General features: G+C 40.8%; 1 protein-coding gene across 3 annotated transcripts in view; it reads right to left on the reverse strand.

Moving 5' to 3' along the window:
• The window catches only part of NUP155 (nucleoporin 155), a 78,879-nt gene that overhangs the window by 37,906 nt on the left and 27,517 nt on the right, over positions 1-13,456 (reverse strand). For all 3 annotated transcript variants that reach the window (XM_015139889.3, XM_028849393.2, XM_078004665.1), the window contains 7 exons: positions 11,135-11,235; positions 6,096-6,266; positions 4,479-4,589; positions 2,854-2,948; positions 2,001-2,089; positions 1,162-1,224; positions 496-643 (listed from right to left, as the gene is read on the reverse strand). In XM_015139889.3, coding sequence (XP_014995375.2) covers positions 496-643; positions 1,162-1,224; positions 2,001-2,089; positions 2,854-2,948; positions 4,479-4,589; positions 6,096-6,266; positions 11,135-11,235 — 778 coding nt within the window. The remainder of the gene's footprint in view (positions 1-495; positions 644-1,161; positions 1,225-2,000; positions 2,090-2,853; positions 2,949-4,478; positions 4,590-6,095; positions 6,267-11,134; positions 11,236-13,456) is intronic.

The following is a 13,456-nucleotide window of genomic DNA, read 5'->3' on the forward strand; positions in this document are numbered from 1 at the left end:
AAATAAAACACAGCAATGAGTATAGTTAGATAATAAAAACTGAATAATAGAAAAGTTTTATTGACGAAAAGTGAGCTAAAAATAAAATTTAATAGGAATAAATAACATCCCAAATTCAGAGTTAAAAATATTTAACTAGGCTGGGCACAGTGGCTCACACCTGTAATCCCAGCACTTTGGGAGGCCGAGGTGGGTGGATCATGAGGTCAGGGGATCGAGACCATCCTGGCTAACATGGTGAAACCCCGTCTCTACTAAAAAATACAAAAAATTAGCTGGGCGTGGTGGCAGGCACCTGTAGTCTCAGCTTCTTGGGAGGCTGAGGCAGAAGAATGGTGTGAACCCGGGAACCAGAGCTTGCAGTGAGCCGAGATTGCGCCACAGCACTCCAGCCTGGGCGACAGAGCAAGACTCCGTCTCAAAAAAAAAAAAAAAAATTAACTACTCAAGATAGGGCAAGGTGAGCAATAGTTCATTATTTCATGACAAACTTACCCCATGATCCGAGAAAAGTAAATGCAAATACCATTGTGTTTTCCAGAATACACAATCTCTGGTCCAGTCACACAACTCATATTTGTGGCCTGAGTTGCTGGGTTTCCCAGAGCACACACTGGAGTTGACATGGCAGGAGGCTGTATACCTTGTACACACATAAGAAAAACAAATATCTTAAAACAGAACCCATAAAATTCAGAATTCTCAATAATCCAAGTTTGTGTATCTAGACACAAAGGTATTTACAAAAATAATGAAATACATAGACATTTAATTTGGTTTTCCTTAATAAGAAGAGAGATTTATACGTGCATGGATACTCCCAGGTAGACTTGCCAGTGTTCACAATGCAGAATGAAAAGGAAACAAACTTGCAATAACTGCTTGTAATGCTGACAGTGAAACAGAACTAATTACACAGATTTTAGGGTCCAATTTAATCCTGGAACCCAAATAATGGGCTTTCCAGGCATATTATAAGAGGAGTTCTTCCTAAATAAAGGCATTCACATCCAAATGCTAAAACTTGGTTGGAGAGCGTATATTTATTTTCAAGGGAATAAGGCAAGTTCATCTTTTTCACACTAAGCATTAAGGATAACTCATAATGTCAGCACTTCAAAATGAGCAGTAGAAGCAATCCAAAACAAAGAAAAGAGGTACCCTGAGATGGTGTTCCCAAAAAGGATGGATTTGGATAGGGACTACCACTAGGAACAGGAGAACCTAAAAAGGGAAAGAAGAATATAAAGATTTAGAAAAGAACATCTCAATCTTTTGAATGTGATCAAAATTAGATACAGAAGGTATTTCTTTTTTCTTTTTTTGAGGCAGGGTCTCTTTCTGTGGCCCAGGCTGGAGTGCAGTGCCATTATCTCGGCTTGCTGCAACCTCTTGCCTCCTGGGTTCAAGTGATCCTCCCGTCTGAGCCTCCTGAGTAGCTGGGATTACAGGCTCACGCCACCACAGGCCGGCTAATTTTTGTACTTTTAGTAGAGAGAGGGTTTCACCATATTGGTCAGGCTGGTCTCAAACTCCCAATCTCAGGTGATCCGCCCACTTCGGCCTCCCAAAGTGCTGGGATTACAGGTGTGAGCCATTGCGCCTGGCCACAGAAGCTACTTATAAGCATAAAAAGGACTTACATTGTCCATGATATATGCAAGAATTAGGGACTCATCTCCTAGTAAGTTTCTAACAACTCCCACCTTGGAAAACACTGATGTGGGAGTTAATTACTATTAAATCATTCATCTGTTTCCCTCTGAATATACACCAAATGAGTTACGTAAATATGATTGGTTACATCTTATTTTGCTTCCTTATGTTAAGGATTCAATATTAATAGATCACTTTTAAGAATCAGAATCTACAGATATATTCATCAATTATACAGTAGCAGTAAATAAAACATAACAAAAAGCTTTATTGACAAAAATTGCTATAAAGGTTCTAAGATTCAAACGATTAGAAACAATTTCATTTCAATGTTTCATACTCACTAGAATAGACAGGAGACCCCAAGATGGGACCAACATTACTTGGAGGCGGAAGAGTGGTTGGAAATCTCATCTGTGCTTCACCACCATACCTATTTTTATGACAAGAGGTTGAATTTATTCAGTAAAACAAACTATCCATCTTAAAAACTGGAATTGTTCCTTTTCCTGCTTAGCTTCAAAATAAATGCTTTAAACATTACAGACTTTAACGTATTGTGCTGACAGTAAAATATATGCATAAGACTTATAATATTTATTCAGTAAATATGGACTTGAAATTGCTACCAGGAAGAATTATAAGGGACTCCGATAACTTCTAAGAAAAAGATATGCAATGCATAGAATTTACTTTGTGAGTAAATGGCATCATAATTTTCGCACTAGGTTATGGTTAGATAGTATTTCAAAAAACATTTCTAACAAAATCACATTTCAAATTCTTAAATATTTTCTAAATAGAAATATCTCTTTGGTACCAAGTTTCCTTAAAATAATTCAGAAGCCTTCAATACTAATGATACATATTAAGCAGAATTGGCATAGTGTTTGGGGAAGTAAAAAAGATAGATGAGACAGTAACTGAGGTAGAACAAAGTATAGAAAGTAGACAAGAAGTTACAGAACAGAATCCAGAGTTAAAGTAATAATGCATAAACTATGCTAATTTAGTTGCTTCTATTACCATTATAATCTCTCCAGATTTCAGCTTTTGCAAATGAATTTTGGTAATTTGCCTACATAGTCACTCAACTGTTTGGCAAGGCTTTAATTTATCACATTGATAATAAGATCATTTTAAAAAGTGGCCCAGTAAAAAAAAAAAAAACAAATAAACAAAAAACCTTTCATATACCTAAAGAAAGCCCGAGTAGCCCAGGCAGATACTTCTCTGTCACAGGCAGCAGTGGAGCAAGCAAGAATAAGGCAAGTAGCACAAGCCTGGTCTTCCTGTAAAAAGAGAAATATTGGCCTTATATTAAATATAAACTTTTAAAATGATTTGTGTACTGCTAGATGCAATATTAAAGTCTGTATCTACCACAGAGCAGGCGTTCAATAAATACTTGCTGACTAAATGAAATCAGTTAGTGTTAAAAAGACAAGTAAACACTACTGGTTTTATTTTAAGTTCATCAAAAGCACTAGGATTACAGAATGCTCTCTTTTCCTTTTTACCTAGATTCTGAGTTAGTTTCCACCTTATGTCTCCAATTTTCTTCCTGTGGTCTTTCTACTTTCTAGAAAATAACAATAAGTGGTAACTTTGAATACCTACCATGTGTCAGGTACTATTTTAAGAGTTTAGCATATATTAATCCTCATAACACATACTATTATAATGTATAAGGAAACTGAAGCCCAGAGAAGTCAAGTAATTTACCTCAGTGGTGGAGCTGGGATTTTTAACACAGGTGCTTTGAATCCAGGGTCTGTATACTTAACTTTGAACTATCCCAATTTTAACCATATCAATTCCAGTTATGGCTCTGAAATACTAAGATCTCTACACTGTTGCCTCAAGTTTCTTCCTCAGGTCATTAAGCCAAAACAAACAAACAAAAAAGAACTTGTCCCTAAATGTCTTGTGCTTTTAATGAAAAGGCATTTATCATATAACCTGAACAAGAAACTTACTAGTAGACTTCAATAAGAATTTATCAACAATAGGCTGGGCATGGTGGCTCATGCCTGTAATCCCAGCACTTTGGGAGGCCGAGGCAGTCGGATCCTGAGGTCAGGAAATCGAGATCATCCTGGCTAACACAGTGAAAACTCATCTCTACTAAAAATACAAAAAATTAGCCAGGCATCATGGCAGGCGCCTGTAGTCCCAGCTACTTGGGAGGCTGAGGCAGGAGAATGGTGTGAACCTGGGAGGCGGAGCTTGCAGTGAGCTGAGATCGCTCCACTGCACCAGCCTGGGAGACAGAGTGAGACTATGTCTCCAAAAAAAAGAAAAATTATCAACAACAGAGAATAAAAATCTGAAAGCTCACTACAAGACTTACATTAATCCTGCTTTCAAATGTCAGTTCACATACAGTGACTGAGGCAAAGAAAGGAATATTGTTAAGATCATCTATTTATGGCCGGGCGTAGTGGCTCATGCCTGTAATCCCAGCACTTTGGGAGGCCAAGGCTGGTGGATCACATGAGGTCGGGAGTTCAAGACCAGCCTGACCAACAGGGAGAAACCCCGTCTCTACTAAAAATACAAAATTAGCCGGGCGTGCTGGCACATGCCTGTAATCCCAGTTACTAGGGAGGCTGAGGCAGGAGAATCGCTTGAACCTGGGAGGCGGAGGTTGCGGTGAGCCAAGATCGCGCCATGGCACTCCAGCCTGGACAACAAGAGCAAAACTCAATCTCAAAAAAAAAATCTATTTATTACAGTATTCCAGTCCCAATATACATAAACTATGACTCCCACTGTTTGATTAAAATAGCATCACATTTTTAAAAAGTATATATAATTACCTGATGTAATTTAAAGAATCTTTCAATCTCTTCTCCATCTCCACCCACATTACTCACAAGTAGATGCCTCAGTTGATCTACAGGTCTAAGTTTATGAAACATAAGGCTCCCCTAAGAAATTTGAAGAAAGAATATGAAAAAGAGATTTACCAAGATTGGCTGATGGCAACGGACCCTGCTACCTTATTTGATAAAATAAATGAAACAAACAAAAAAAAACCCTTCAACAATACAAAGTAGGCTGGGTATGGTGGCCCACACTTGTATTTCCAGCGCATCAGGGGGCTGAGGCAGGAGGACTGGCTGACGTGATATAAAAAGTACAACTGGTCAAAAGGATCATCTACATCTCAACTCAACCTCCAGTAGATCTATGTATCTATGAAGAAAACTTAATGCAATTGCCCCTGCAAAGCTGCCCCTGAAACCAGAGAATTACAATTAGATTATTAATTAATCAGGTTGCTACTATTTGTATCAATTTAGACAAAAAAAAAAAAAGCTAAAAATAGTCATACCTTATACCAGAGTAAATTCCAAATAGATCAAACGACTTAAAGAATAAAATAAAACCATCATAGTATTAGGTTGCTACAAAAGCAATTGAGGTTTTTTGTACCAATTAGGTTGGTACAAAAGCATCATAGTATTAGGCTGGTACAAAAGCAATTGAGTATTCGGTTGTAATGCCATTACAATCAATGGCAAAAACCTCAATTGTTTTTGCACCAATCAATAAACAAAAGGAACTACGAGTGGATTCTTTTATAAACCTTAGTGAGAGGAAGCTTTTCAACTATGACATATTTCAAATGATGGCTGGGTAGATTAGCTCTCGCCTATAATCTCAGCACTGTGGGAGGATGAGGTGGGTGGATAGCTTGAGCTCAGGAGTTTGAGACCAGCCTGGGCTTTAGTGAGATCCTGTCTCTACAGAAAATACGAAAATTAACCGGGTGTGGTGGCAAAAGCCTGTAATCCCAGCTACCCAGGAGGCTGATGTGGGAGGATTCCTTGAGCCTGGGAGGCACAGGTTGCAGTAAGCCAAGACTGTGCACCACACTCCAGCCAGGGTGAGAGTAAGACCCTGTCTAAAATAAAATAAAATAAATAAAATATCAAATAACTGATAATTTTGATTACTTACAAGCTTGTGTGCTGGGAAAAATCTCAATAAACAAAGTCAAATAACAAACCAGGAAGGCTGGGTGCAGTGGCTCACGACTGTAATACCAGAACTTTGGGATGCCAAGACAGGTGGACCACCTGAGATCAGGAGTTTGAGACCAGCCTGGCCAACATGGTGAAACCCCGTCTCTACTAAAAATACAAAAATTAGCCAGGTGTGGTGGCGTGCGCCTGTAATCCCAGCTACTCAGGAGGCTGTGGCAGGAGAATCACTTGATCCGGGGAGGCAGAGAGGTTGCAGTGAGCTGAGATCACACCACTGCACTCCAGCCTGGGTGATGAGCGAGATCCCGTCTCAAAAAAAAAAAAAAAAAAAGAAAAAAAAAAAAGAAAATGATATGATTCCATTAAGCCACTACTTCAGAGTACTTGACAAAAATATTATATATTGCTTATTTTTGTCACTACCTTAACAGAATACGTATATACCTGTGCTGAGAGGAGAACAAATTTCTTCGGAGGTAACATGTGCTGCTGTACAACAACTGGTGAATCAGTTATTGGAATATGATCCTTGTTTAAGGGTGTAATTATTTTATCTACTTTCAATTCATCTATCGCAGAAAGAGCCCAGGAATGACCATCAACACGGGTTGTCATCTACATAAAAGAAATAAATGTTTTACACATCATATTGAAGTTACACAATGCAAAAGAAAAAACTACAGACTTAATAAATAAATAAGTAAATTTAACAAATAGTACATTAACATGAATATTTTCAAAAGTATTACGTAATTTTCTACTATCTTTTTTTTAATCAGGTATTTTTCTGGGGTTTTTCTTTTATTTTTTTTGAGACGAAGTTGTCTAGGCTGGAGTGCAGTGGTGTGATCCTGGCTCACTGCAACCTCCGCCTCCCGGGTTCAAGTGATTCTCCTGCCTCAGCCACCCCAGTAGCTGGGATTACAGCCATATGCCACCACGCCAGCTAATTTTGTATTTTTAGCAGAGACAGGGTTTCTCCATGTTGGTCTGGCTGGTCTCGAACTCTTGACCTCAGGTGATCCGCCCACCTCGGCCTCCCAAAGTGCTGGGATTACAGGCATGAGCCACCGCACCTGGCCTCTGGGTTTTGTTTTTTTTTTTTTTTTTCCTGAGACAGTATCTTACTCTGTCACCCAAGCTGGAGTGCGGTGGCATGATCACAGCTCACTGCAACCTCGACCTCCTTGGGTTCAGCTGATTCTTCCACCTCAACCTCCCAAGTAGCTGGGACTACAGGAGAATGCTACCATGCCCGCCTAATTTTTCTATGTTTTGTATAAACAGGGTTTTACCGTGTTGCCCAGGATGTTCTCAAACTCCTGGGCTCCTGCAGTCTGCCCATCTTGGCCTCTCAAAGTGCTAATCAGGCATTATCTTTTTTTTTTCCTGAGACGGAGTCTCACCCTGTCGCCGAGGCTGGAGTGCAGTGGTGTAATCAGAGCCCACTGTAGCATCTGCTTCCCAGGTTCAAGTGATTCTCCTGCCTCAGCCTTCCAAGTATGTGGGATTACAGACGCACAACAGCACGCCCGGCTAATTTTTGTATTGTTATTAGAGACCGGGTTTTGCCATGTTGGCCAGGCTAGTCTCAAACTCCTGACCTCAGGTGATCCACCTGCCTTGGCCTCCCAAAGTGCTAGGATTACAGGCGTGAGCCACTGCGTACACCATAAGCAGGCATTTTCTAGACTAATACATAAATCTGTTTGTACTAGAAGACAAGGGCAAACTTTTCTCAAGATAAACTGTAAATACTCTTTAATAAGATTATAATTCTCTCAATCCAATAACTACCATCTACCATGTTTCCAGGATTGATTAAATCTGCTAAGATACTATCTTTCCTTTAAAAAGTATATTACCAGCTGTATTTTACTGGCTGGGTGGGGTGGCTCACACCTATAATCCCAGCACTTTGTGAGGTGGAGCGGGCAGATTACCTGAGGTCAGGAGTTTGAGACCAGCCTGGGCAACGTGGTGAAACCCCGTCTCTACTAAAAATAGAAAAATTAGCTAGGCGTGGTGGCACAGGCTTGTAATCAATCCCAGCTACTCAGCAGGCTGAGGCAGGAGAATTTGTTGAGCCTGGGAGATGGAGGTTGCAGTGACCTGAGATCATGCCACTGCACTCCAGCCTGGGTGACAGAGTAAGACTCTGTTGCCAAATTAAAAAAAAAAAAAAAGGCCGGGCGCGGTGGCTCAAGCCTGTAATCCCAGCACTTTGGGAGGCCGAGACGGGCGGATCACAAGGTCAGGAGATCGAGACCATCCTGGCTCACACAGTGAAACCCCGTCTCTACTAAAAAAATACAAAAAACTAGCCAGGCGAGGTGGCAGGCGCCTGTAGTAGTCCCAGCTACTTGGGAGGCTGAGGCAGGAGAATGGCGTAAACCTGGGAGGCGGAGCTTCCAGTGAGCTGAGATCCGGCCACAGCACTCCAGCCTGGGTGACAGAGCAAGACTCCGTCTCAAAAAAAAAAAAAAAAAAAAGTATTTTACCAGCCTAGACAACATAACGAAATCCCATCTCTACAAAAAATAAAAAACTACCTCAGTGTGGTGGCATGTGCCTGTATTCCTAGCAACTCAGAAGTCTGAGGTAAGAGGACTGCTTGAACCCAGGAGTTTGAGGCTGTAGTGAGCTATCATGCCACTGCACTCCACTCCAGAGCAAGACCCTGTCTCACAATAAAAAAAAAAAGTATTTTAATCCTTTAAAATACTTTATAATAAAAAATTTCAAGCAGCCAAAAATGTTGAAAATACAGCAAAATTCCACATGCCCAATACCTAGATTCAACAACTGTTAGCAGTTTGCCATGTCTGCATTCTCTCTCTTCCTGTATATTTTTGTTTTATTGTACTATTTGAAAGTATAGACATCATTTATCACTCTTAAATACTTTTATACGTATCTCCTAAAAATAAGAATGTTTTCTTACAAACCATATAACAACATTTAAAAATGTTATTGGCTGGACGAGGCGGCTCACGCCTGTAATCCCAACACATTGGGAGACCAAGGCAGGGGGATCCCTTAAGCTTAGGAATTCAAGACCAGCAGGGGTTACATGGCAAAACCCCGTTTCTACTAAAAATACAAAAAAATCAGACAGGCGTGGTGGCATGTGCCTGTAGTCCCAGCTATTTTTGGGGGGGGTGGGCGGCGGTTGGGTGCTGAGGTGGGAGGATTCCCTGAGCCTGGGAAGCAGTTGTAGTGAGCTCTGATTGTGCCACTGCACTCCAGCCTGGGCAACAGAGTGAAACCCTGTGTCAAAAAAAAAAAAAAAGTTATCAATTCCCTAATATAGTGTAATACCTAGCCAATATAAAATTTACCCTGCTGTTCCAATGTCTTTTTTTGGTAACTAGGATTTGATCAAAGCTCATACACTATTCTTGATGAGTTTTTTTTGTTAAAAACAAAAGTTCACCTTTGTTTAAGAAAAACTCAAATATTAAATCAAATTATATGACATGTAGTATTTGTTCTAAAAAAAAAAAAAAAAGTTAGGTGAACACATCTGTAATCCCAGCACTTTGGGAAGCCAAGGTGGGAGGATCGCTTGAGCTCAGGAGTTCAAGACCAGTCTGGGCAATATAGTCAGACCCCGTCTCTACAAAAAATTTTTTTTTTTTTTTTTTTTTTGTGAGACAGAGTCTCACTCTGTCACCCAGGTTGGAGTACAGTGGCGCGATCTCAGCTCACTGCAAGCTCCGCCTCCCGGGTTCACGCCATTCTTCTGCCTCAGCCTCCCGAGTAGCTGGGAGTACAGGCGCCGCCACCACACCCAGCTAATTTTTTGTATTTTCAGTAGAGGTTTCACCATTTTAGCCAGGATGGTCTCGATCTCCTGACCTTGTGATCCACCCACCTCGACATTACGCTGGGATTACAGGCATAAGCCACCACACCTAGCTTACAAAAAATTTAAAAATTGGCTGTATGTGGTAATGCACACCTGTAGTCCCAGCTACTTGGAAGGCTGAGGTGGGAGGACTGCTTGGGCCTGGGCAACAGGGAGAGACACTGTCTTTTTTAAAAGAGTTAAAAAAAAAAAAAAAAAGCTAACATTTATGGAATGGTGCTTCCAAGGAGTGCCAGGCATTGTTCTGAGTGCTTTACACACATGAGCTCATTTAGTCTCATAACTCCATAGTGGCAGATATGATTATAACGATTATAGAGGAATAAACAGCCAAAAACGTGTCCTCTGCTCCACAGTTTTGAGGAAGTAGAGACAGGATTAAAATCATTATCCCCCACCAGCACAAAATCCCAACCAGGACAGGGTTTATATCTTATTAAGTTCTGAATCCTCACAGTTTATCACAGCACAAGGCTGGTAGTACATGCTCAGTAAAGCTCAAAGAATAAAGGAAAGAAGAAGAAGGGCACTCCTTATCTCCCTCCTGCTCCTACCCCAGCTCTTTGAACCTTGTCAGAAATTTGGTAGAGATCATGCAGACAATACTCCCATCCCTGGGAGTTCTGCTTTTCCTCCTCCCACTTACACACACCTTTTGCCAGTCCCATCTGGAAGGGTTCAAATTTAAGAACTACCAGAAAACCACTAGTTTTCTGCAAAAACTAGAAGCAAAATGCCTGTGAAGAGGTAGCTTCAAAGACACAGTACCAGATATTCACACCCCACTAGGGGCTGGTTTATCTGGTTTGATCAGCAGCCTCAGTCGGCTATGCAGGACTATTTAGGAGGACAGGCAGGAGTGAGCAGAGGACACCAAGGGGATGGAGACAGGTAGCCTCCCCTCACCTCCTTACAAACTGGGGACTAGGATGGGCAGCTGGGGGCAGGGGGCAGTCCGTGTGTTCACAGCAGCCTCGGCCCTCACCTAGGAAGACCATATCCACTTCATGATGTATGTGGTGATTTTTGTGTTTAAAACAAAACTGTGTGTTTGTGGGTGTCCCTTTGTTTATGTCAGAAAGAAAAACGAAATACAATAAGAAAGATGTTGGCAACTCAGTTCTCTTATGTGAGGTTCAATTGATTCTTCAAACTTTATGTTTGAAAGTTTCCATAATTAAAAAAAAAGAAAAAGACAAAATTACAAAGAGATTGTTAGAATAAAATTCTAAGTCACAACTATAATGGATGGCCTCATATTTAAATAACTAAGCAAGCAACATATTTAAATGAGACAAAGATCATTTCATATGAACCTGACATGTTTTCAGAAAAAAAAAAAAGATACATGTATTTTCTGGTACATTATGGAAAATATTCTACAAGGGTCCAATGTTTTCTTTAAAGATGTCTTTTTGTGATTACCACAGGAACTTCTAACCTGACAGAGGAAAAACAAATAATTGACAGGATAATTTCTTTACATTATAATTTCTAATCATATGTTATTAGAAGTAAACAGCAATAAATCAGAAGATAAAAAGTTTCTTACCATATTATCCTTCACTTAAAATTATATAATAGTTTTTTCAGAATTGTCAGGACAACTTACCTGGGTTTCCATCATTGGCTTTTGGAAAGGGAAAGTATCATGGTTGACACACCATAAAATATCATTATCCTCATTTTCGGAGGCTGCCATCAATAGAATACCTAAAAGTTTAATATATAAAATATTATTACATCATGTCAAATAATATGCATCCTCAATAACCTTAATAACTATTGTTAGGTTGGTGCAAAAGTAATTGCGGTTTGGCAATTAAAATTATAAAACCGGGCTGGGCATGGTGGCTCATGCCTGTAATCCCAGCACTTTTGGAGGATGAGGTGGGCGGATCACGAGGTCAGGAGTCCGAGACTAGCCTGACCAGCATGGTAAAACCCTGTCTCTACTAAAATTCAAAAATTAGCTGAGTGTGGCAGCGGGCCTCTGTAATCCCAGCTATTTGGGAGGCTGAGGCAGGAAAATGGTGTGAACCCAGGAGGTAGAGGTTGCAGTAAGCTGAGATTGTGCCACTGCACTCCAGCCTGGGTGACAGAGCAAGACTCCGTCTCAAAAAAAAAAAATTTTTTTACAAAACCACAAGTACTTTTATGCCAACTTAAAATTAGCACATATAGATATACACACACAACATCAATCTTTATAAAGAAACAAGTTACAAAATAAAATAATTCCATGAAAGACTATATAATTATTTTTAGGGTAGACTCCTTAAGTGTTCTCAATTTTAAACTGTATTTCTCTCAGGTAAACATATTTTTTTTTCACATTTTAGCATTTCTGAACTTAGGGTATATCTTGCAGTCAATGGGCTTATCAATTTAATTATTAATTTTATAAAAATATATTTAGTATATAAAAAATGCTGTGACTGACAATTCACAATGTAATAGAAGCTAATATTCAACGAAATACAGTTTATATACTGGTTAATTCAAACACACCATGAATAAAAATGATGAAGGTGCCAGAGGAATGGCAGAGATAAGTGTACTATAGAAGCAATCATCTGGGCCAGGTGCTGTGGCTTATGCCTGTAATCCCAGCAGTTTAGGAGGCTGAGGCAGGCTAATCACTTGAGCCCATGAGTTGGAGACCAGCCTGGGCAATAAAGTAAGACCTTATTTCAACAAAAACTGAGGCAGGAGGATTGCTTGAGCCGGGGAGGTAGAGGTTGTAATGAGGCATGACTGCACACTGCACTCCCACTTGGGTGACAGTAGACACTGTCTCAAAAAAAAAAAAAAAAGCCTGGCTGGGCGCGGTGGCTCAAGCCTGTAATCCCAGCACTTTGGGAGGCCGAGACGGGCGGATCACGAGGTCGGGAGATCGAGACCATCCTGGCTAACATGGTGAAACCCCGTCTCTACTAAAAAATACAAAAAACTAGCCGGGCGAGGTGGCGGGCGCCTGTAGTCCCAGCTACTGGGGAGGCTGAGGCAGGAGAATGGCGGGAACCCAGGAGGCGGAGCTTGCAGTGAGCTGAGATCCGGCCACTGCACTCCAGCCTGGGCGGCAGAGCGAGACTCCGTCTCAAAAAAAAAAAAAAAAAAAAAAGCAATTATCTCAACAAAACTCACCAACACAGTGGCTTCACACCTATAATCCTAGCACTTTGGGAGGCAGAGGTGGCAGGATTGCTTGAGCCCAGGAGTTAAAGACCAGCCTGGGAAACATGGTGAAACACCATCTCTACAAAAAATACAAAAATTAGCCAGGAGTGGTGGCACACGCCTGTAGTCCCAACTACTCAGGAGGTTGAGCAAGGAGGATCACCTGAGCCCGGAAGGTTGAAGCTATGGTGACCCAAGATCCTGCCACTGCATTCCAGCCTGGGTAAAAGAGTGAGAACCTTCCTCCCCACCCCCCAAATGACTTGGAAAAATATTCCGTATTCATGGATTTGAAGACTAAATATAGTTAAGATGGCAACATGCCCCAAACTGATACACCGATTTAGCTATCACAATCCAATCTCACTTTTTTTTTTTTGAGATGGACTCTTGCTCTGTCCCCCAGGCTAGAGTGGATCTTGGCTCACTGTAACCTTCACCTCCATAGTTCAAGCAAGTCTCTTGCCTCAGCCCACAAGTAGCTGTGACTACAGGCATGACCCCCGACACCCAGCTAATTTTTGTATTTTTAGTAGAGACGGGGTTTCGCCATGTTGGCCAGGCTGGTCTCCAACTGACCTCAAGTGATCTACCTGCCTTTGCCTCCCAAAGTGTTGGGATTACAGGCATGAGCCACTGTACCCGGCCCCACCTCACTTTTTTTGCAGAAATTAACAAGGTGATTCTAAAATTCATATGAAAATTCAAGAGACTGAGAATAGCCAAAATCATCTTTAAAAAAAAAAATCAGGCC

This window comes from Macaca mulatta, chromosome 6 (genome assembly GCF_049350105.2).
Source record: "Macaca mulatta isolate MMU2019108-1 chromosome 6, T2T-MMU8v2.0, whole genome shotgun sequence".
Lineage (NCBI taxonomy): Eukaryota > Metazoa > Chordata > Mammalia > Primates > Cercopithecidae > Macaca > Macaca mulatta.